At 54.8% G+C, this 24,246-nt stretch overlaps 1 protein-coding gene across 4 annotated transcripts in view; it reads left to right on the top strand.

The window, feature by feature from the left end:
• Positions 1–24,246, top strand: part of SOX13 (SRY-box transcription factor 13) — a 49,567-nt gene that overhangs the window by 21,360 nt on the left and 3,961 nt on the right. For 3 of the 4 annotated variants that reach the window (XM_055333838.1, XM_055333840.1, XM_055333839.1), the window contains exons 2-13: positions 14,280–14,478; positions 15,598–15,709; positions 15,999–16,085; positions 17,283–17,455; positions 17,774–17,842; positions 18,186–18,300; positions 20,866–20,951; positions 21,165–21,327; positions 21,724–21,833; positions 21,990–22,086; positions 22,339–22,482; positions 23,499–23,715. In XM_055333838.1, coding sequence (XP_055189813.1) covers positions 14,281–14,478; positions 15,598–15,709; positions 15,999–16,085; positions 17,283–17,455; positions 17,774–17,842; positions 18,186–18,300; positions 20,866–20,951; positions 21,165–21,327; positions 21,724–21,833; positions 21,990–22,086; positions 22,339–22,482; positions 23,499–23,715 — 1,571 coding nt within the window. In that variant the 5' untranslated portion in view covers position 14,280. Of the gene's footprint in view, positions 1–14,279; positions 14,479–15,597; positions 15,710–15,998; positions 16,086–17,282; positions 17,456–17,773; positions 17,843–18,185; positions 18,301–20,865; positions 20,952–21,164; positions 21,328–21,723; positions 21,834–21,989; positions 22,087–22,338; positions 22,483–23,498; positions 23,716–24,246 lie in introns of those variants that run through there. The other variant, XM_055333837.1, reaches the window with a different exon arrangement.

The raw sequence follows: 24,246 nt of genomic DNA, 5'->3' as shown, positions 1-24,246 counted from the left end.
ACCATTTCTAATCGTACAGGGGTGGGAAGGACATTCACGTTGTACGGCCATCCTCCTGTCCCTCTCCAGAATTTTGCATCATCCCAAACCGAAATTCTGTCCTCATTAAACAACTCCCCCTACCCACCTCTCCCTGCCCCTGCTAACCTCTGTTCTACTTTCCGTCTCTGTGAATTTAACTATTCCAAGTACCTCATATAAGCAGAATCAAATATTAGTCCTTTCGTGTCCCGCTTATTTCTCTTACCATCATGTTTTCCAGGTTCATCCTCATTGTAGCATGTGTCAGAATTCGCTTCCTTTCAAGGCTGATAACAGCCCTACGTATACGTACCTCTACGTACAATATATATTCTCTATACACACGCGCCACATTTTTTCTGTTTGTGCTTCCATAGACACTTGGATTATTTCTATCCTTCGGCTGTTGTGAATCATGCTTATGATGTCCAGTATTTCCTCAAGATCCTGCTTTCAAATCTTTTGGGTATATTCCAGAAGTGGAATAGCTGGATGATACAGTTATTTTATATCTAATTCTGGGGGGACCTGCTATATTGTTTCCTGTGGTGGTTACATCATTTTATTTTATTTTTTTAATTTTTTTTAAAAAAATTTTTATTTATTTACGATAGTCACAGAGAGACAGAGAGAGAGAGAGGCAGAGACACAGGCAGAGGGAGAAGCAGGCTCCATGCACCGGGAGCCCGACGTGGAATTCGATCCCGGGTCTCCAGGATCGCGCCCTGGGCCAAAGGCAGGCGCCAAACCGCTGCGCCACCCAGGGATCCCGGTTACATCATTTTATATCCCCACCAGCAACTGTCCACATCCTTGCCAATTCTTCTTTAAAAAAAAAAAAAAATCCGTCATATAGTGGATGTGAAGAGGTATCTCATTGTAGTTCTCCCGTCTTTTTTAAGGGGAAGTCAAAGCCCTGAGAAATGCTGAGACAGGCCCTCCCTGTAGTAGAAGCGGTCGGGCCCTGGTCCCAAACTTCCGGGCACCCCGTCTTGGCCTCTGCTTCCATATTGCACTTCCTTTGCTGCTCTATCCCCTGCCCATCAAAGAGGAGGCAGATGAGGTCCTTCTGTTGCCTTGCTCTGTCTGCTGTCAGGGGACTTTCCTTCCCATCTGTGGCAGGAGCAGAATGGCTGTGACCCACCAGAGGTGTCTGGAGGGTAAATGTATGACCTTGTGGATGAAGGGAAGGTTTCAGTAATGACATTTTCTCAAGAGTTGAACCATTTCAACCCTGGGCATTGGGTACAAAGATGGTGCTGCCATAGAGGGGAAGATGTGCAAGCATGACAGCTGATCTTATAGTTTCCAATAATTTCAGGTGTTTAGAAACCTGAAAACTCCCTCTAATAAACATTTTTTTAAAAGATTTATTTGAGAAAGAGGGTGAGCAAGCGACTGAGCACAAGCAAGGGGGAAGGGCAGAGGGAGAGGGAGAAATAGGCTCCCCACTGAGCAGGGAGCCTGATGCGATGTGGGATCATGACCTGAGCTGAAGGCAGACTTAGTGGACTGAGCCACCCAAGTGCCCACCCCCTTCTGATAGACTATCAAATGGGGAGAAAAGTAATATAAAACTTGCTTATGAGCTCGATAGTGGAAAAGGAAACTATGTCTAGAAAAAAGATTTGATGGAGATGTGCCACATTCTGATCAGTGGCCTCACCGCCAGGTTGATGGGAAATGGGTGACTCTCACGTTTCTCTATTTTATCCTAAGTTTTGCAGATTTCCTACAATGAGCATACATCCCTTTTACATTCAGGGCAAAAAAAATGATAAGAAAATAAGAATGAGTACAACCATTCATTAGGTGCATGTGTTACAAGGGACCACGGAGCACAAGGTTCAGCTCGATGCCATGGAGGTCAGGCATGAATGGAAAGCAAAGGGAGCAGGCTTGGAGGCCCGGGGGGGGGGTAGGTGGCATGGAAAGAGGCCCAGCAAACAAAGAAGCGGTACCTATAAGGGAGCTCAGGCGCTGGAGCAGCCGTGCGCCTTCCAGAGTGCCGCCGCTCGTTCCCTCAGAAGAAACTGTGGTAGGATGCTGGCTTTGAATCGTTTTATCTCTGCAAGTGGTGTGGGCAGGCTACGTTAGCGTCCCCTGTGCTTTGACCTGGTCTCCTGCTGCAGCTGGCAGGAGTGAGTGAGGCCTGCAAACCCGTGAAACCAGGGCTTTGTCAGCCCAAGTTTGCCTGTGACTTCTCACATGTGGGTCCCTTGACCCCCATCATGGAAACAGTGGAAGTTGGGGGGTGGAAGACAGACATTTCTGCCTCCAGGAGTTGACTTTCAGTGGCTCTTGAAACCTCAGATCTGTAGCAGAGAAGACCCTAAAATCCGGTCCCTAGAGGAAGGGCTCTGGGTTCAGTGTCTTGGTCACCACTCATTGGCTGTGACCTTGGGCAGGTGCTTAGACCTCCTCAAGCCTCCATCCCCTCATCAGTAAAACAGATGATAATAGTAACTAATTCACGGACTGTTGAAAGAATTAAAAAGGCTCATTCCCAAGGCTGACACTTACACATTGTGTGCTCGGTTCCTGTTGTCTGATTGAGAGCTGGGTTCCAACACTGGGCTGCTGGGCTCAAATCACCTCTGTGCCTTGGTTTCTCCATGTGTAAAATGGGTGTACCTCAGGTGGTTATTATGAAAACTGAATAAATTAATGTAAGTGACAGTGACTCTGGCAGTGCTGGCACATAGCAAAGGCTCATTAAATGTTAGCTCTGATCAAGGGGGATGCCTAGTTGATCCATACCAGAGTGTCAGCCAGTGATTGTGGCTGGCATCTACCGACTCATTGTCCGTGGAGTCCCATCTGGTGGTCAGTGCTCATCACTGATCAGATATTTTGAATATTCTCCTTGTTATTTTATTATTAGCATTGTGGGCTCCAGCTGCCAGGATCCTTCCCAGAATCATACCTCATTCCACCACTCTGCCAGATAGGATTCTTTGGTTGAAGTGGTCCTGCGTCCATTTCCAGGAAGGAAGGGTGCTGGTGCTGCCAGGTGGGGTCCCGGGCAGACTGGGGTGCAGGCTACCATGTGGGGGATCGCTTGATGAGCATTTTGGATGAAATCAGACACTATCATACTTCACTCCTCCCCTTTCTTCCCTGCCCTTTTGAAAAGGAGCCAAAGCCAAGAAGGAACAGCCACCCATAAATAAAGGGGACCACGAAAATAACAAAAAGAAAGAAAAAAATCTTGCTTTTGTGGCAGGCTTGGCTGCCGATGGGGTAGATAATGGGAGAGGAAACACGGTCTTTGCAGAGAAAAAGAACGGAACACTTTGTTCGCCTGCAGAATGAATGCTGTTTAAGCAGGAGCTGCTGAATTGGGGTTTCCGATGAGTGAGCTCGTCTTGGGGGAGATGGTGGTGATTAGATTTATACCAGGCACAGGTGGTGTCCCACCCAAAGCCCTGGGGTGGGGGCAGGGGAGGCGATGGGGGAAGCCGCAGACCTGAGCCAGTGCCCAGAGGTGAGGCTGGTGTATCCAGGTCCAGCCCGCAGGCCCACACCCCCACCCCTGCAGTGCTGCGGGCACCTTGCTTCCTCATCATCTGCTCAAGCTGGAAGCTAGATTCTTTTTTTTTTTTTTTTAATGATAGACATAGGGAGAGACGGAGAGAGGCAGAGACACAGGCAGAGGGATAAACGGGCTCCACACCCGGAGCCTGATGTGGGACTCGATCCCGGGACTCCAGTATCGCACCCTGGGCCAAAGGCAGGCGCTAAACCACTGAGCCACCCAGGGATCCCCCTGGAAGCTAGATTCTTGAACTGCTCAGAAAGCCCCCAGACCTTCTCTCAAGGTGTATCTTGTGTGGAGCCTTTGGAGGAACACACATCCCCATTGGGGGAGGGGGGAGCATGAGGCCAAAGTGGATTTGCTGATTATTTGCTTGCCAGCCTTCTGGGTTCAAGGCTCTCTTCCTGTCAACGCTGCATGGTGGCCTTCTTGGTGACCGGCGTTTATGTAATCTTCAGTCTTGTACCAACTACCCATCTCATTCAATGGGCCCATTTCCCTGACCCTGCAGTGAGTGGCCAAGGCAGGAAGAGGGAAGAGAATTATACCTTTCCGGAGCCCCGAGGGCTCCCAGGAGGCAGTGTGCAGGTGCCCGCTCTGAGAGGGGGCTGTGGGCTTATAGATGGTGAAGGCTGATGTTTGAGATGACTTTAAGAAGGGCGTTTGAGACCTATCCTGGTTTGGGCTGAGCAGAGGTTCCCTGGAGGCTCACTGGTTCATTCGTTCATTCAACCGCAACAAGAGGAAGCTCCCGTCTACCAGGCATCCTGCTGAGTGTTCCATATATGCTACTTATTTTTTAAGATTTTACTTTTTAAGTCATCTCTACACCCAACGTGGGGCTCAAACTCACGACCCCAAGATCAAAAGTTGCACGCTCTTCAATTGAGCCAGCCAGATGCCGCTCATGTACACTACTTAGTAATTCTCCAACAACCATGAGAGTTGGGTCTTCTTGACACCCTTTACAGAGGAAGAATCTGAGATGTAAAGAGGTTAAATTAAGCCTCAGGCACTTGCTGGGTCCCTTCGTGGAGCGATGTGGAACTGGGTGGCTCCCCAGTCATCTGCCTCTCACCCCCCAGCTGCAGCTTCTGCTGAGGACACCCATGGCCGTGGTTCGACTCAGTACTTGCAGGCACCGGGCCTGTCCTCTGTCGCCTCCTCACTCCCTGCCAGCGCGCTATTGGCTGTAAGTAAGCAAAGTTGTGGGCTTCGAGAGTGCAGGGATTGGCCTGTCCGTGCCACTAGCCAGAGGGATGCTAGGGTTTGGACCAACTGCATGAATCTCCAGAGCCTCCGTGTCACCGAATGCCATGAGGGCTTCGACCACATGGCTTAAACTTGACCTTAGGGTAGAGCTGAGTGCTGTCCAGCCTGGTGGGTAAACACGGGTGTGTTCGGGCTGTTCCCGCTTGCTCCTGTCCCCTCCTGGAGCTGGCAGGGGACTGCAGGAGTTGATAGGAACAACACTTCACTTGCCCTGGGCTCCAGAGGAAATGAGGGAGCTCCTCAATGCTGCAGAGCTTTGTGTCACGGGCTGGGGAAGGGAGGGCATGGTGGCTTGGCCAGATAAGCAGTGGCTCTGAGTACATGGGGTTTCCTTGGCAAATTCGGGGTTCTTTTCGGCCTGTCCGCACCGTGTGGGGCCTGAGTGTCTGATTTGGTGTGGGCGGGCCCTGACCAGGTGAGATTCCAGGGGGGGGCCAGGGACAGCGCAGAAGACTGGGACAGCCTACGTGGGGTGGTGACACATGACCCAAGGGACGAGGCCTATAAGTAGATGACAGAAGGAAGAGGGTGACCTGCCTCATTGTGGGTCTTCTGTGTGTTCAGCCCCGCAGGGGTTGGGGGAGGCTTCCTCAAAGGGTGTTGGGGAGTATTCAGGGAGCAAACTTTTTCTGCTTTTTACAAACATCACATTGGGTCTTCTGAATAATTCTATGAGACAGTTATTATTTGTTCCAGTTTAGAGATGGAGAAATGGAAACCTGCCTGTGGCCCCACAGCTAGTAGCATGTGGTTGGAGCCAGGCTTCAAACACAGGGCCGGTGGCCGCAGAGACAACCTTTTGGCTTCGCCAGGACACTTCCCAGCAATGCTGGAGGGTCACCCCTGGCCTCCTGTCTCCATGGAGAGCTGGGCACCCGGGAGCCTGGGACCTGCCAGGTGTGCTCGGGAGGAGGGGCATCCCCCTCCTGCCTTTGCTGAGCTGCTCTTCTGGGCCAGGTCCTCTGAGTTTTTGCTACCTTCTAATCACAAAGTAGATGCTGGGATCTCCATTTACACATAAAGAAATGGAGTTTTTGAGAGGTCAGGTCTTTTTTCCAAGCTCTCAAAGCAGCCTAGGTTTCTTTTTTTTTTTTTTTTTTAATTTTTATTTATTTATGATAGTCACACACACAGAGAGAGAGGCAGAGACATAGGCAGAGGGAGAAGCAGGCTCCATGCACCGGGAGCCCGATGTGGGATTCGATCCTGGGTCCCCAGGATCACGCCCTGGGCCAAAGGCAGGCGCCAAACCACTGCGCCACCCAGGGATCCCGCAGCCTAGGTTTCTTTTGACTGATTCTTCCTTGGCTGTGACTCAAGTCAAAAACAACCAGAATTAAAAAAAAAAAAACAACAACAACCAGAATTTGGGCGCCTGGGTGGCTCAGTGGCTCAACCTGCCTTGGTTCAGGTCCTGGGATCGAGTCCCACATCGGGCTCCCCACAGGGAGCCTGCTTCTTCCTCTGCCTGTGTCTCTGCCTTTCTCTGTGTCTCTCATGAATAAATAAATAAAAATCTTAAAAAAAAGAAAAAAAAAAAAAAGCTCCAAACCAGAATCCTGTGAACAGTGAAGACTGTGGCAGACCTCTCTGTCTGTGCTGGACCGGATCCTACTACTGGATCCTACTATGGGATGGTGTAGAGGGGAAGTGATGGTGTATCAGCCCACGGGAAAAGACCTGGCTTCAGGTGCCCTTGCCTTGGGGCCTCGGGGAAGATGCAGAAACATGTGGCCAGGCCAGCCCCTTGCCTGTTTTGCCTGCCAGCCAAGCGAGTACTCTGCCTGCAGTGCTCTTTTGGCCTCCCCTTGGCCTTCGTTCACATTCGAGGCTGTCCCCACAGGGAGGCCTTTGACAAGCCCATCAGCCCTGGATGCACCATCTGCTGTGTGCTGGCCCTGGGCAGGCATGGCTGGCGAGAAGACCAGACACACTCCCCTGCCCAGGACGTGGGCTTAGACCTGGTCACTGAGAGACCAGAAGAGAACTGCAAGGGCCCCCTAGCATTCTGGGGGGCTGGAGACAGCATCCAGTCCTATAGGCAGGAGGGGCCCCAGAGAAGGGGCTCCAGGAAACACCTGGTCAGCTCTCAGTTTTCCCCAGAACGGTGGGGCAGGTGTGCATCCCACTGGGAACCGCAATAGCACTTGCAAGCTATGGGCCCCATCTTTTCCTGGACTCTCCTCCCGGCCCGGGAGAAGACTCGGGTGCCTTCGAGAGCTAGGACAGCCAGATGGGGCCAGGGATGGGACCATCACAAGTACGGTCTCTCCCTGGCTCCTTCGATCGGGCTGTGCCCTTGGGTGAGGGTTCAGCTCAAACCGGTAGTTCGTGAAGCTTAGGCTGGAACTGGGCTTCTGGGCCAGAGGTTCCAGGGGAGGCTTGCTGGCTCTTGGAGGCTGGAGGCAGGAGCTCAGGAGCTCATGGGGTTTCCACTGGCCGATATCAGCTGCTTTGTCCTGCGAATGCCACCTTGGCCTGCCCTGAACAGCCCCCGGACTGGGGGTATTGGCTGTAGCCCTCTCCTGAGCTGGGCTAGACTAGACCAGCACACGCCCTGGATCTGGTACCCTTGGGGTCCTCGGAGGCTGGAGAGGGTGAGCGGGGCCTCTCAGGAAAGTTTTTCCCCAAGCCTGCAGCCAGCTCAGCTCCCAGCTCTGAATAAACATCAGAGATAGGATCGGGCGTAGCCAGGAAGGGTGGCAGGGTGCGGCCTGGGAGAAGAATGGCAGGATGTGGCACCGGGGCACAGTTCTGGGCACCCACGCCTTGGGCTATTGTTCAGGGCTGCCTGAGGCTCTCGGCTCTCTGGGGCTTTGAGAGGAAGTGATATTCCCCTGGGACTCAGGCCCTGCCCCACCCCTGCCGTGTGGATCTCTCCTTGGCAGTGCCCTTTGGCACCACCCACCCGGTGAGCTTGGGAGTGGGAGCCCACAGTAGAGTCTGTAGGTCTGGTGTGTGCCCAGTGGGAAGTGTGGTCATGGCCCTCCTCGGGGGGTCTGCCTGTTTGCTCAGGCTGTCTTCCTGTACCCCTGGGTCTGAGTCACCCGTCATGCTCCGATGACTGGAAGTTATCTCTATCTTTATCTGCATCTAGATATTTGGGGGGGAGGGGGCTGCCGTTATAGAGGGAGGAAGGGCTAAGGGTGAAACTCCTTTGATTCCAATCCAGCTGGGCCAAGTCGGGGCTGATTGGGAGAGGAAGCGGCTGGTGATTTGTTTTGGGTAGAAAAGGGCTCTCCTGCGCGTGCGCCTGTGGGTGGGGGTCGGAGGGCCCAGGAGAGGGTTGGTGTGGGGAGAGAAGGGAGAGGACCAGCGCCTGCTAGCAGCTTTGTCCTATAAGAGCTGCGTTCTGAGCCACTGGCCCCTTGGAGCGCAGGTGCTTCTCTATGCCTTGTGCTGGGCCCTGGGTTCAGGGGCCCAGGGTCTCTCCGCCACCATCAGCTCCCAGACTCAAGACTGCCCCATCAGGGATGAGGATGGCCTGAACCGCCTCCCCGCAGAGGCCTTCGCCTCTTTCGGATGCTCAGGTGAGATAAGGCCAAGAAGGAAGGCAGCGGAGGGCCTGGGGAGTGGGTGGGCAGAGCAGGGGTGCTGATCTGTATCCCAGCTGGTTCTGTGTCCCTGTTCTCTGCCTCTAGCCCGGAAACAGTCTTGCTGAAACAAGCCACGTGACTTGGTCCTCGCTGGGCCTCAGTTCTCCATTTATAAAATAGGAGTAAGGCTGGGCAAGAGGGAGGAGACCAGGTTCCCAGGAGCAGTGCCACCCAGCTGGGAGGCTGGCCGTAGTGTCCCCTGGGCTTGCGGCTTCTAACCAGGAGGGGGGGGAGCCCGGTAATTCAACAGCTCCTGTGCATCGAGGGTCCTCTGGCTTCTAGACCTCTGGAGAGAGGAGCAGGTGTGGCTGCTGACCTCAAAACCTCCTGAGAAATCTTGTGGGTAATGGAAGCATGGAGTGTGTTTTTTGAGAAAGTTAGGATAAAGGAATTGGAGGGGTTGTTTTGGTTTCTGGAAAAGAAGAGACTTCAGGGAAGACTCCAATAGGGTCCAAAAGGTGTGGGAAGTGTTTACCTGTCGCAAGGTAAACGCAAAGGGACGCGGGGGAGAGGGGGGTAGGGGCAGGGGGGAGGCTGGTGAGCCCTGTACTGCAGAGCGCAGCTTCTGCATAATAACACGGTGGGTCTGACTGATGATGGTTCAACTTACGGTTTTTTTTTCAAGATTATGATGGTCAGAAAGCGATATGCTCTCAGTGGAAACCATACTTCTGAGTTTTGATCTTTTCCCAGGCTGGCCGTTAAGCCGTCTGATGCTTCTTCGTGATGCTGGGTGGCAGCGGCAGCGCTCCCGGGCCTCCAGGAGACACCCTTACAACGACTCTGTGCCTGTTGCTTTTCATTTTCAGTACAGTTTTCAGTAAATTACGTGAGATATTCAAGACTTGATGACACAATAGGCTTTGTTCAGGTGGTTTTTGCCCAACGGCAGGCTCGTGTAAGTGTTCACATTTAAGGTGGGCTAGGTTAAGCCCACGATGTTGGTCGTGATTAGCTGGAGTAAATGCATGTTTGATATTTAATGATATTTTCAACTCACAGTGGGTTTATTGGGACATATCCCCATCATAAGTTGGAAAATTTGTGGTAGCTGCTGCTCATTATGTGTCCAGGTCTGCCTTGTGCTGTTTTGCCGAGCTGTGTTACACTCTGTGATTTTTGTATGACTATTTGTTGAGCACCTACTCTGCTCCAGGCACTCTGCTAGACTCTAGGGCTATGATGATGAGCAAAACCAGCTTTGCTTCCACAGTGCCCTGGGGTGGGGGTGTTGGGTGGGTTCTCAGGCTGCTGAGCTAGGCAGAAATTAAGGGTCTAAAGGGATATTTAACAACTGTGATAAGTCCCCCAATGGCCAAGTTTAGAGTGTCCTAAGAATGCAAAACAGGCACATATTATAAAGTCTGGAGTGTTAATGGAATGCTCACCCCTTCACATTGGGTCTTATTTTACTGAGGACGAAATTAGTTCAGATAGGTTAAGTCACTTGCTCAAGATTGCACAGCAATTGTTTGGGCAGGGTTGGCTTTCAAACGTACCCAGGTCTGTCTGACGCCTGGCAACTTTTCTCTCAACCACCTGGCTCTAGGAGCATCCTGGGCTATATGACAACTTAGATGGGTACCTTCTATTACTTGATCTTCGCGGGCCCTGTAAGACAGGGATTCTTTTTTTAAGATTTATTTATTTAGGGGATCCCTGGGTGGCGCAGCGGTCTGGCGCCTGCCTTTGGCCCAGGGCACGATCCTGGAGACCCGGGATCGAATCCCACGTCGGGCTCCCGGTGCGTGGAGCCTGCTTCTCCCTCTGCCTGTGTCTCTGCCTCTCTCTCTCTCTGTGTGTGACTATCATAAATAAATAAAAATTTTTAAAAAAGATTTATTTATTTATTTATGGTAGACATAGAGAGAGAGAGAGGCAGAGACACAGGAGGAGGGAGAAGCAGGCTCCAGGCCGGGAGCCCGAGGCGGGACTCGATCCCGGGACTCCAGGATCGCGCCCTGGGCCAAGGGCAGGCGCCAGACCGCTGAGCCACCCAGGGATCCCCAAGGCAGGGATTCTTATACCCATTGTACAAATGAGGAGTAAGCTGAGTTAACTAACTCGCCTAAGGCCACAAGAGTCAGCTGGTGGCAGAGCAGGAATTTGAAACCTGGTTGAGGAACCCGAAAGCCTGTACTGTTGACCACCCCCCATCCCCCAGGTACCCTTGTCTTACAGACAAGAGCCTGCAGAGGCGAAGCTGCCTGTGCAGGGACCACCTGTCAGCTCCATACTCACCACCTGGTTCTCCTTTCTGTCCTCATTTAGATTATCACATGCAGCTTTTGCTCTTCACTCTGAGAAAAAAGAGCGGACGCTTAGGGTCCAGAGCTTGGCACTGGACCCTCTTCAGAGGACTCTCCTCTCTGTGGGCAGGGGAATGGCCTGCTCTTTGAGCAGGCTGTGCTCCCAGAACTCGAGAGGGAAGGAAGGAGGTGCCCAAGGGCCCTCTCCCCGCAAACTGCGTGGTACCTGAGAGGAACCCACCAGGTCCGGGCCGTTGCTTCTCCATCAACAAGGGGGTCCTAAGGGACCAACCAAGAGCCAGTGCCCACAGTAGAGGCAGACGCCTGCGGAAATGGAAGGGGCAAGATCTGGCAGGGTTGTCCGGTGGGCAGCACGCCCTGGTGAAGCCACAGACACCTCCAGGCCAGCTTGGCTGGCCACTAGGAGTCCTTTGCTTTGTCGGGGGTGGGGGTGCGCGGGGGCTGTGCCAGGGGCTGGGAGGAATGATTGGGAGCCCCAGGAGGCAAGCTTCCCGATATACACAGGTAATTCCCAGTGCCCGGCTGGAGGCACTCTTGGGGCGTCAAGTGTGGGTAAAGGCCGTCGGAGCTCCAAGGGAGATAGATGCCCTAGCGCGGCCCTTTCCGACAGAAACACAACGTGAGCCTCATGCGTGACGCTAAATTCTCCCGTAACCAGATTAAGAGGCGCAAAAAGAGACCAGTGAAAACAGCATTTTATTTAACTCCTTGCATCCGAAACATCATTTCAGCATCTAATCCATAAGCACTTATCAACGAGCTAGGTCACGTTCTGGTGCTCACCCTCAGCCTTGGAACCCGGCGCCGTGGATACTTGCATTTGCGGGGGACCTGGCGAGGTCGCGGGCGGAGTGGGCCGTGAGCTCCCAGAGTGACTTAGGCTGTGCATCGCCCCTGCCTTCACCCTTAGCCCCGGGGTAGGGGTGCAGGTGCCGAGCTGGTCAGCCTGGCCCTTGGGGAGGCCCTTCCGCCAACCCAGGAGAAAGGCTCGGCGGTCGGAGCCGGGGCCGGGGTGGAGGTGAGAAGCCCCTCGACCCGAGTGGGCAGCGCAGAGGCGACCTGGTGGCCTGGCCGGGCCCGCGGAGCTGTGGGTGTGGGACGAGGTGGCGCAGAGCGGTGGGGATCCCGAGCCGCAGGCCCGCATTGTTCGCCTGTCACACTTCCTTTGGCTTTATTGCCTTTGTCCAACACCCTATTGTCTGGTTTCCTTTTGTCCCCTTTTCAGCCGAGCCGCCTTTTATTTTCCAGCCAGCCTGGTTGTTTTCATTTCTTTTGTCTGAAGTTCCTGAGAGGAAGGTTTTATTTTCAGCGGTTTGATTAATTCACAGCTTGAGCCCCGGGTTTGTTTGTTATGTAATTGCTGCCCTCAGCTTCGGGATAATACCCCCTCCCCGCCCCTCGCCCCCTGCGCCCCTCCTGCCCCTCCTGCCCCTCCTGCCCCTCCTGCCCGGGGCCTGCGTGGCCGCGCCTCCCCGTGCCGGATGGGCCCAGCCGCTGGCTTCCTGGACACGGTCCAGGCCCCCTGCACGGTGATGGGGGACCCGGGGGCTGGACCCCGAGCCCTGGGGCCAGCCCATCCAGGGTCGCGTCTGTCCTGCCATGCGCGGTCCCGGGTCCCCTGCCAGCTCCCCCCCACCCCTGGGTCCCCCGCCCTTTGAGAGTGGCAGGAGAAGTCTGCTCTGGTCTAGGTGGCATCGAATCCAATGCACCTTATTCAACTGTAATGTCCGTTCAGTTCGACATGAACACGTCGCCTCACTCCTAGGTCATGAGAAACATTTTGTTGTACAGAGTTGACACAATATTATACCTGCAGTTCAGTTTTTCTTTTTAAGATTTTATTTATTCATGAGAGAGAGAGAGAGAGAGAGAGAGAGAGAGAGGCAGAGACACAGGCAGAGGGAGAAGCAGGCTCCATGCAGGGAGCCCGACGTGGGACTCGATCCAGGGTCTCCAGGATCATGCCCTGGGCTGCAGGCGGCGCCAAACCGCTGCGCCACCGGGGCTGCCCTGCAATTCAGTTTTAAGGGATGTTTTACTCTATATCTGATTTTTGGGCCTTACATTTCCCTCTTAAAAATGTAATGCCCGTGCAGATATATCAAAATGTTTACTCATCAGTGCTTCTCAAACTAGTGTGTGTCAGAATTACCTATGGGGTTTGTTAAAATAGATTCCTGCCCCACCCACAGAGTATCTGAGGTGAGGGTGACGCGTGACTGACTCCCATGCTTAGACTGTGGGTCCCTTTTAGGGAATGCATTTTAGCCAGCAGTGCTTTACCTTTAACTAGTGCGTACTAGTGCCGCACACTGTGGAAAACCCATTTTAGCAATCCCTAGACCTCACGAATGCCCATTTTACAGATGAGGAAACAGGTGTGGAGAGGCTCAGTAACTCACCCAAGGTTACGTAGCGGGTGCAGGACCTTATAGATACCAGAAAACCACTGCTGGGTGTCCCCACTGGTCTTGTCACAGTGGCTTTGGATGGGGAGCAGGTGAGCTCTGGGCCTTTGCTGCTTTGGCTTTGAGCCTGCCTGGCATGACCATCAGCACTCGGTCTCCAGGATCCTTCAATCGCTCAGCTCCTCCAGCTGTCCCGGGCAGTGGTGACGGGGGAGTGATGGGAACAGTGGGTGCAGAGTCTGCATCCCCTAGGGATTGCAGATGCCTACAGGGGCCAATGAGAGAGAGAGTCTAAATGAGAGATTCTAGCTACCTAGAGGAAAATATTTTTCTTCAAGCCCTACATCTCTCAGCCTGTTATTTATTTTCCCACTTCTGGTAGATAAGGGGATATAAATAACAATTTGCTTTTATCTTGTCTCTAGGAGAAAAACAAGAGAATAAATGTCTATTCAGGGTCGTTGACCCTTGATTCCCCCTCTGGGGGGCAGCAGGAAGTGGTAGGGACTAAGGAAAACTGGCCTGTCCATAAGGAGTCCCGGCTCCTTAATTCCAGCCAGTTGTCCCAGATCAACCTCAAGAGAAGTTCAAATCCAGATTAGATTATGAGATGTCTCATGATTTTAAAATTTTGTTAGCTAATTACAAATATATATAATTTTGACTTTACTGGGCTCAGAAACTGCCAGTTGACCATCTCTGCCCTCCTTGGGTGGACCATTCAGCCAACCAGCCCTAACATTGCAATAGGAAGGGCCTGCTGAAGGTCGGGCCCAGTTGGCTGTGGACCTTCCTCTTTATTTAAGATTTTATTTATTAGAGAGAGAGAGACGGGGAGAGAGAGAGAGAGAGAGAGAGAGAATGAGCAGTGGGGAGGGGCAAAGGGAGAAGCAAACCCCCTGCTGAGCAAGGAGCTGGACCCTGGGCTGGATCCCAGGACTCTAGGACCCTGGGATCATGACCTGAGCTGAAGGCAGATGCTTAACTGCCTGAGCCACCCAGGAGCCCCTAGACCTTCCTACTTAAGAAAAAAAAAAAAAAAAGAATGCAGGACAGAAGAATCTTTTCTGATTTTTTTTTTTCACTGTGGGTTCCCAATGGAAGTTTGCATTGTTGTGAGGGTGGAGATGCTGTGTCCATCATCGGTTTCACTCTACTCGTCCTCCTCCCCCAGGATGTCCATGAGGAGCCCTGGCTCTGCCCTGCTGGCCCCAGATGGCGTTGGCACCATGGTGAACTGCACTGTCAAGTCAGAAGGGAAGAAGGAGCCCTGCCATGAGGCCCTCCAGGGCTCAGCCGCTGGAGCTGAATCCCAGCTCGGAGACCCAGCCCGGGCTCCCCAGGATGGCGCTGACCCCCAAGCTCCAGCCCAGGTGCCCAGCACTTTCCCCGGGGCTCCTGGGTCAGTGTCCCCACTTTGCCTCCATAGCCTACACCCACATGCCATCCCCCAGCCTCTCCTTGAGGATCCTAGCTGGGCAGACAGACAGGAGGCAGAAACCTTGGTTTCTAGGGCAAGACTTGGGGGCGGGGCTGCCGACCTTAGGCCGACTATCTGAGCACTGTATGGTCTCACTCCCGCGCTTGCTCGCCTGATAACTGCTCACCCATGTGTGACCGGGCCTACTTCAGAGGACTAGCTGGAGAGGCAGGACACATCTGCTCAAAGTTGAACTCCTGTAGGATTGGAGAAAATCAGCCTTGTTACCTGAGGCTGAGATCAATTGATGCTAAAGATCATGCAGTCCCTCACCCTTAAAGTGAAGGAGTTCTGAATGAACGACACAAGCCATAAGGATTCTTGTAGTTCTTAAAAACCCTGATTCCATGCAGGAGATGTTAAAAGGGGACTATGTAATTAAAAGCCAAGTGAATGAAAATGAGACCTGGAAGGGTCTGTGGGAGGTGTTAGGGGTTTGGGGTAGTGATGGGGAAGACTTCCTGGAGGATAAGGCCTCAAGGTAGGTCTTAAAGAATGGAGAGGACTCAGGTGAGGAGGGGTGGGTGTTGTCCTAAAGAGCAGTGAGGTGGGGGGGGGGTCCTAGGTGTCATACCCACTTGCTGCCCGTGTGGCTGTGTGCATGGGAGTAATTGTTAATAGCTCACATGCCGCCTGACCCTACAGCAGTGAACCTCATTCACGTGCATTCACTTCTTTGGTCCCAGCAACAATCCTGACAGGAGAGGCATTGATATTTCCATTTTTCAGAAGAGGGAAGTAAGTCAGGTTCAGAGAAGTTCAGAGTCTTTTAGGTGATCAAGGGCCTCATGAGTCACTGAGCCAGGCCTGAAATCCAGGTTTCTTGTCTGCAAACCTTTTGTGCTTTTGCTATATCCAGCAAAGTCAGAACAAAAGTTGGGAAGGTGGGGAGGGAGGGCCCTACCCTGGAGGGTGTGGGGGGCGCCTGGTGCACATCCCCAGGCTACTCGTTTTCCTCTGTGGTCTGCTCTCTTCTCTTGAGGGTGACAATGACATCCGGTGTGTGTTATAGGACTGCAGCTCCCCAGAGAGCAATGGGTCCCCAGAACCCAAGAGACCAGGAGGTTCTGAGGCTGCTTCTGGAAGCCAGGAGAAGCTAGACTTCAACCAAAATTTAAAAGAAGGTAAGATGTCTTGGGGTGTCTGGGTGGCTCAGTCAGTTAAGCGCCTGCCTTCAGCTCAGGTCATAATCTTGGGGGTCGTGGGATCAGGCCCCACATCGGGTTCCTTGCTCAGTGGGGAGCCTGCTTCTCCCTCTCCCTCTGCCCCTCACCCTGCTTGTGCTTGTTCTCTCCCCCACTCCTTCTCAAATCTTGGGGAAAAAATTAAAAATAACGTAAGATGTCTGCCCTGGTGGGTGTAGGGCGGGAGGTGCTGGGACTGCTGCTCCTTCATCGCTTTGGTATCTTCCAGTTGTGCCTGCCATCGAGAAGCTGCTGTCCGGTGACTGGAAGGAGAGGTTTCTGGGAAGGAGCTCTGTGGAAGCCAAAGATGTCAAAGGTGAAGGCCCATGTGGGTAGGCAGGGGAGGATAGGATGTCTGAACCCCATTCCCTTCTCCCAGCCTGGCCATGCAGTCTGGGTCTCTAGGGCAATTTTGGAGGCTGTTGGTCCCCTTCTACCTGGCCTGTGCCCCTCTGGCTCCACCCGGCCCTGGGGGTCGGTACCACCCCTCACCTGGCAACTGAGCATTCTGTGTGGCTCATTCTCATGCAGGGGAGACCTGGTAGAATCATGTTCCATGAGTATGGATTTGGACTCTTCCCAGGGACCCTTGAGACCTCAGGCTTGTCACTGCCACTTCCCAGATCTAACTGGATCTAACTATATCAAATGAGCTGGATGTGCTCTTTTGGTGCTGAAAATTAATTCTAGGCCACCAGGACCCCACTAATGAATTTAAGGGCTGCTGTCTGGTTCCTGAGAGTGCCCATTTTTCCATTGTGGTTGGTCGCACCCACAAGGGGAGCTTTAAAACTGTGCCAGTGCCCAGGTTCCCCTCCAGCTGCTGAGTGAGAACTCCGGGGTAGGGGGGGGTGGGGTGGCCTATGTGTGGGTATTTTTTGAAGGCTCCTGGAGGGATTGAGGCAAGTGGTCTGCAGCCTGGCCCAGTTGCATCCAACATGAGCTCAGCTAGAGGGCAGGGAAGTGCTGGCCCTTGCTGGGTGAGGACCATGTGCCAGATCCTGGACTCCACTTTACCATTATCTTACCCTCACAGCACCCCTGTGAACCGACCGTTCTTAGGCTCATCTATAGAGTAAAAAAAACCCGAAGTGCAGAGCAGTCGGTTACTTATCTGACAGCTCCCGGAGAGGATGGGCTGAAGTGGGAATTTGAACCCAGATCTGTCTCGCTCCTGGTCCCTTCTATGGGATGGTTATCCATGCTGACCCTGCAGCTCGGGGCGGCGCTTGAGGACACCCGAGACTGAGCTGTTACACGGTTGGCATTTCCAGGGGCTGGAAGCGGTGGCTGCTGGGGCAGAGCTTCTAGGGCAGCTACTTGTCAGACAGCAAGCCGGCCCCCTCCAGGGCAAGGATCATGTCTCCACCCTCCCTGTTCCCTCTGCCTCTAACGGGGTGAGGGGGTGGGTGTCTGGGAAGTAGCAGTTCAGCAAACACCTGATGGGTGGGTGGGTAGGTGGAGGGGCAGAAACCCAACAATTCTCACCAGTGGCTGTTTCACCATGGAGCAGGGACCCAGGAGAGCCTGGCAGAGAAGGAGCTCCAGCTCCTGGTCATGATCCACCAACTGTCCACGCTGCGGGATCAGCTCCTGACCGCGCACTCAGAGCAGAAGAACATGGCCGCCATGCTGTTTGAGAAGCAGCAGCAGCAGATGGAGCTGGCCCGCCAGCAGCAGGAGCAGGTAGGCCCAGCGTCCTGGGAGGAGGGACTCGTCGGCGCTTAGGGGGCAGGCCTGGCTATGTGGGCCGAGGCTGGGGCCAGGTCATGGAGGGGCTGCTGGGCTCTGCGTGAGAGCAGCGGGCGGCTTCCTGCACTAACTCCAGCCATGGCCTCTGACGGAGGACGGAGCCCCCTGCAAAGAAAGGGAGGGAGCGTTCTGAGGGTGGACGGTCCCGCTGCTCCCCGCGCCCAGGCCGGCGTTCGCTGATGGGAGGGCAGGGTGTGGCGGGGGCTGCGCACAGGCTAATGCCCATGCCCCCCTGCTTTTTCCTGCGGCCAGATCGCCAAACAGCAACAGCAGCTGATTCAGCAGCAACATAAGATCAACCTCCTCCAGCAGCAGATCCAGGTACAAAGGAGGGTGGCCAGGGGCCGAGGAGGTGATGCCAGCCTGGACATGCCAGGGAAAGGGAGGGATGGATGCAGATTAAGCAGAATCACTTGGCCGTGGCCCTGAGGTGGGGGGTGGGGGGAGGGGGGTGGGGGGGATGACTCATTCCTGCTTGACCCTTGTACCTCCATCTTCCAGAGTATCTTCACCCCCAGCTGGGGCTGAGAGCAAGGAGAGGCAGGTGATGTGGGGTCAGATGGAGCCTCTCAAAGAGTAGCCTCACGCCGGTGTCTGTTCCTTCGTGTCTGGGTCCGTGCTGTGTGGGTCCCCAGGGACTCACACAGGGTTTCTCTGCTCTTAGCAGGTCAACATGCCTTATGTCATGATCCCAGCCTTCCCTCCGAGCCACCAGCCTCTGCCTGTCACCCCTGATTCCCAGCTGGCCTTGCCTATCCAGCCCATCCCCTGTAAACCAGGTGAGTGTGGGTTGGGGGCGCAGCCACAAGCTGAGGCTGTTCTGAGGCCCAGGAAGGAGCCTGGGACACGCTCACGCAGTCTTTTGCCATGTGGCCTTTCTGGCCCTTGCTTTTGGATCTGTCCAGTGGAAGAAGGAACCCTTTTTTCTGAACTTCACTGGGAGAATGAAAAGCAAAGGCACTTGAAAACCATCAAGTACTCTTTCCAGATGTAAGTGGATATGGCCGATCCGGATCCAGTGTCCCAGCTCTGGTACCTTTGCTGGACCAGAAAAGTCAGATCTTGGACATTAGCTGAGGTTTGATGCATTTCCCAAACTCACACTCTGTCCTACCCCAGCCGTGCCCATTCTGCCCTGCCACTGAAATTCAGTGAACACAGACTGAGCACCAGCCACCTTTCAGAGGCTGTGTTGTCAGGTGGCCACGGGGGTGGGGAGCGGGGAGCGGGGAGCAGGGGGAGATAAACATGAACTTTGAGCTCCAAGGAATTTACGGTCTGGGGAGGGAGACAGGATGACATTAACTAGGGAACCTGGGAAGGCTTTCTGAGGAGGTCAGAAATGAGTCGGGTCCCAGAAAGTGGACTGCAGGAGTGAAGCTGGGAGCTGGGGGTTGGGGGGCAATGGAGTCAGAGGCCCGGAAGCCTGAGGCCAGAAGCTGTAGGGTTTTGGAATTGAGGGGAGAGCTTGATGGGGGGGTGATGGGACAGGGTGGCGAAGGAATTTGTTTTGTAGGACGCAGGCATGCTCGCATGAATGAACGGAGGGTGTGTTGTCATAACGACTGGGTGGTTGGGAACAGAGAGGGTCGGTGGGGAGGGTACTGGCCAGCGCGTGGGCAGAGGTGATGGGACAGAGGCAGAGATGGGATTCGCAGGCCACAATCATGGGTTCCTTGTGAAAGGTCATGGGACAGGGCAGGGATATTGCCCATGGTTGCCCCAGGGACTGGAGCTGCTTTTAGGTGGGGCCCCTCTGGTCTGCCCCTCCTGTGTGGTGCGCGGGAGCAGGCAGATGAGCTCCTGTGGGCCTGGCGCCAAGGCCTGTGGGCTCCGGGCACAGTTCCGGGGGTCAGCAGCACCGACTCTCTCCCTGCCTGTGTCTACGCCGGGCGCTCTGGGGTGGGGACTCCACGAGGAGTCCACAAAGGACTGACACAGTGAGGCTCTACCCTCGAGGAAGTTTCCAACGGAGGAGGTAGGGCGAGCAGGCCAGCAGCACAAACCCATCGCAACTCCAGGTGACTAGAGCTGCCAGAGTGAGGAGGGCAGGGCCTGGGGGGGTTGGAGTACATCTGACCCCATGCTTTCTGGACAAGGGAGGCAGGAAGTGAACTGTGGGAAGCCCTGAACTGGCCAGACTGCCACCTGGTTTGTGGGCTCCAGAATCCTAATAAGCAGGGTGCCCGTGGGCTTCCAGGTGACCCTTCCCCAAGCTGAGTGCATGATGCCTTTCCTTAGTTCATGAGCCCCGGACGTGCCCTGTTGCCTACAGCGTGAAGTCCACAAGATCCCAGGGTTGCCCATCACAGGCTGGGCTCCCTTCCCACACCTCGGCTCTCACCTGCTGCTTCCCCTCCACCTTCCCGCCTGCAGCCACTAGCCCACCTCTCACCGCTCCCCCCAAGAACCCTGCTCCAGCCATGCCACCTGGAACAGAGTTCTCTGGTGTGCTACCCATGCGGCCTGTGTCACTACCGGCCACGTGGTCAGTGATTTGTATCTACGGCTTATCTCTCCACCTGAACTGCCCACTCTTTGATGCTGGGCTGGGTTGCAGGTGAGTGGGCTAGGCCAGGTAGAATGGAAAGGGTGCCAGGTAAAGAGGAAAGGATGGACTATGGAGTCTAGAGACTTGGGTTCACATGTCCGTGTTCCCATTTCTGAGCTATGTGGGCAACCCATTTTTCATCTCCCGGTCTCAGTTTCTCTGTAAAATGGGATGCTGTACTGAGCACCTGGTCTGTGCCACACACTAGGGAGATACTGCATGAGACAGGCCAATACATGGGGAGCAGCTTTTTTTTTTTTTAAATTTTACTTTATTTACGATAGTCACACAGAGAGAGAGAGAGAGAGAGAGAGGCAGAGACACAGGCAGAGGGAGAAGCAGGCTCCATGCACCGGGAGCCCGACGTGGGATTCGATCCCGGGTCTCCAGGATCGCGCCCTGGGCCAAAGGCAGGCGCCAAACCGCTGCGCCACCCAGGGATCCCCATGGGGAGCAGCTTTTGTACCCCGCACGTGGTAGGTACGACACATAAGTCTGAGTAGAGTGAGCAGATGGTAACAGTCTCATTTCACCGTTTGGTCGGAACCTGTGTGTGGCTCAGTGGGTTGGGAAGGGCAGTGAAGGGAGGAGAAGCTGCGGATCGCTGGGCAGGGCAGCAGGGGATGAGGCCACTGGAGGCCTTCAGCACTCTAGGGCCAGGGAAAGCCTTGGCTGGAAGCAAACCTGGCCAGCTGGGAGCCCCTGTCCCCTGGTGCTGCTGGGACGTCATCAAGCAGGCTGTCTGCTGTTCTGTGCTCATCCAGGACTTTTCTCCTTGCTGCCTTTTCCATAGTGGAGTACCCCCTGCCGCTGCTGCACAGCCCCCCTGCCCCTGTGGTGAAGAGGCCCGGGGCCATGGCTGCACACCCCCCTCTGCAGGTACTGCCCCGCCTGCCGGCCTGGGGCTGCCAGTCCAGGGGGTGGTGGGACCCCTGTTCTGGTCCACCTGTCCCTGCTGTCTCCTCATCTGTTCCCAGTAGGTTTGTCTTCCTCTCTGTTACCACGGGTCCCCTCTGTCCCTCCGTGGGGGGGGGGGGGAGGCGTCACCTTTGGTGTCTGTCTCTTGGCCTCTGATCTCTGGGTCTCCCTCAGGAGCCCTCCCAGCCTCTGAACCTCACGGCCAAGCCCAAGGCCCCGGAGCTGCCCAATGCCTCCAGCTCCCCCAGCCTGAAGATGAATAACTGTGGAACCCGCCCCCCCAGCCACGGGGCCCCCACGCGGGACCTGCAGGCCAGCCCGCCCAGCCTGCCCCTAGGTAAGCTTTCTGCCACGAGGGCATCCTAGGATGTTCAGCATGTCTTTCCCTTCCGTGGGTTTACGGTTCTGTAAGACAAGGGCTGAGACCCGCTGTCTCTGGCCTCTTTGAGTTTCCACACTTAGAGTCTCAGGATATTCCCCTCCCTCCTCTCCCCTGACCAGACCTGACGGCACCCCACATCAGGGACCCTGCCGCTTCAGGGAGCCCATCCTCCATTCTAGTCTGTTGGCCACTGAGTGACGCCAAGGCGAACAGCGGCCCCTTGGGGATGTGCCACGCAGCCGCCGGGAGCGGCGGGAGGGGAAGCCAACCCAGGTGAAGGACTCTCAGGGGGTGGCTTGGTGTGAACCGGATTGACCCCCTCTGCTACCCCTGCCCCCCCTTCTCCCATAGGCTTCCTTGGTGAAGGGGATGCTGTCACCAAAGCAATTCAAGATGCTCGGCAGCTGCTGCATGGCCACGGCGGCGCCTTAGAGAGCTCCCCCAACGCCCCCTTCCGCAAGGTACGGCCCCCACTCCCCTGCACCGGGGCACAGGGAACCGCTGGGGCAGCTGGGGTGGAAGACTCCGTCTGAGGCCAGCAGAGGGAGGGGCGAGGGAGGGGAATGGGGCGTTGCAGAGCAGAGGAGCCGACTACAGATTTCCTCCCTCAACCCCAGGACCTCATCAGCCTGGACACGTCCCCGGCCAAGGAGCGGCTGGAGGAGGGTTGTGTGCATCCCCTCGAAGAAGCCATGTTGGGCTGCGACATGGATGGTGAGCGCCCTGGGTGCTGGGCTGGTGGGCAGAGGGGCCCGCCTCTGCCTCCCACAGGGGGCCAGGGTGGGTCAGCTTGTGTCTCTCCCAGATGTGTCTGTCTCTGGGTCCTGGGCTGGGCCTCTGCTGAGGGCTCCTGATGGTGTCCATGCGGCTGTGGGTGCCTCTCGCCATCGCACCCTCGTGGTCAAGTAGGGGATGAACTGTCAGCCCTGGAGGCCTCTCCTTCCTGACCCCACCCTTGTCCCCCAGGCTCCCGCCACTTTCCTGAGTCCCGCAACAGCAGCCACATCAAGAGGCCCATGAATGCCTTCATGGTGTGGGCCAAGGACGAGCGAAGGAAGATCCTCCAGGCTTTCCCAGACATGCACAACTCTAGCATCAGCAAGATCCTTGGTAAGGGCCAGTGGGTGGGGTCTCCGGGGGGCTTTCAGGGCTCCAGGAGCCATGCTAGGAGGACCTGGTTGCAGGAGATAGCTGCCTCCTTGCTGGGTGACAGCCCCCAGCATCCCGAGCTTCAGAGGAGTCTGGTAGGGTGCGGGTCAGGTAGGATGTGTGCAGGCGAGGTTCTGGGGTCTTGGATTGTTGTAGGGCTCTTCACACCTGCACCCGAGAACTCAGGGATGTGGGTGTGTGCATGTGTACAGGTGTGAGCACACATTCTTTAGTCCCTGACCTATTCCACTGTTTGCCCAGATCCTTGGAACTCTGGCTCTGGCAGGAAACAGGAAAAATTGTTCTTCAGCTATCATTGGAAAGTTTATATAAATTTTATTTAATCTCTATACCCGACATAGGGCTCAGACTCCCAACCAAGAGTCAGATGCTCTTCTGACTGCGCCAGCCATTGCCCCAGTAGAAAGGTTTTTTGTTTTGTTTTTTTAGAAAGTTTTTTTTTTTGTTTTTGTTTTTTGTTTTTGTTTTTGTTTTTTTTTTTAAATAAATCATAGGTCCTGATTGAAGGCCAAGGAGGGACATAGGGCAGCCCGGTGTGGCTAGAAGTTGGCAGTTGTCCTTAGACTGAGGACCCTCTGTGTCTTGTCAATGGTCTCAGTTGACAAGGTATTTTGCCCCAAGTAGGGGGACCTGTCTGTTGTTGGGGGCCTGGGGTTGACTGTTCTTTTGTTTATGCAAATCATGCTGACCAGAGGCCTTTCAGAAGTTGCTGGGTAGTTTGGGATTTGGTTGCTCTTTGTATAGACGCCCAGATACGTGCCAGCTTCATTCATCCATTTGCTTAGCTGACATCCAAAGGGCACCCAGTTTGGGTCAGGTCCTCACTACATCTTGCGCATGTACCACCTTGTTGACTCACCTGGGGATCAAAATCTTGGGGCCTGCAGGGGGCTGGGGGCTGGGGGCGGGGTTGGCAGAGCCTGGCACTGAATGCCTGCCCCTGGGGGTTGGGCCAGGCTCCCGCTGGAAGTCCATGACCAACCAGGAGAAGCAGCCCTACTACGAGGAGCAGGCGAGGCTGAGCCGGCAGCATCTGGAGAAGTATCCCGACTATAAGTACAAGCCGAGGCCCAAGCGCACCTGCATTGTGGAAGGCAAGCGGCTGCGGGTGGGCGAGTACAAAGCCCTGATGAGGACCCGGCGCCAGGATGCCCGCCAGAGCTATGTGACCCCGTGAGTAGGGCCTCCTGAGGCGGCTGAGACCGTGTGTGTGAACTGTGCTGCTCACGTAGCTCTTGGGGGGGGGGAGGCTGCTGTGCATGGTGAACCTGTGTGTGCGCCTCGGGGGTGCCGTCTGTTGGCTGGGAGCACGTACGCGTGTGGGCGTTCAGGGCCACCTAAAAATGAAGGTGCCTATTATAGGGGGGGGATTCCTGGCTTGACCTGGTGGGTTCTTTTATTTTTTTTTTTTTTTTAAGATTTTATTTATTTATTCATGAGAGACAGAGAGAGAGAAGCAGAGACACAGGCACAGGGAGAAGCAGGCCCCATATAGGGAGCCTGACGCGGGACTCAATCCCGGGATCACGTCCTGGGCCAAAGGCAGGGGCCAAACCGCGGAGCCACCCAGGCATCCCCTGGTGGATTCTTTTAAACAGGAAAGCCCCTGGGCCATTTAAATCAATCAGGTAACTTCCAAACTCTGGACTCACACATGATCCTCCAGGAATATCTGTTGAACACACACATGGCCCACGTGTTGTG

Source organism: Nyctereutes procyonoides, unplaced genomic scaffold, assembly GCF_905146905.1.
Source record: "Nyctereutes procyonoides isolate TBG_1078 unplaced genomic scaffold, NYPRO_anot_genome, whole genome shotgun sequence".
NCBI classification, from domain to species: Eukaryota; Metazoa; Chordata; class Mammalia; order Carnivora; family Canidae; genus Nyctereutes; species Nyctereutes procyonoides.
Note: the sequence above shows the minus strand (reverse complement) of the source record. Positions and strands in the feature narration are given on the sequence as shown.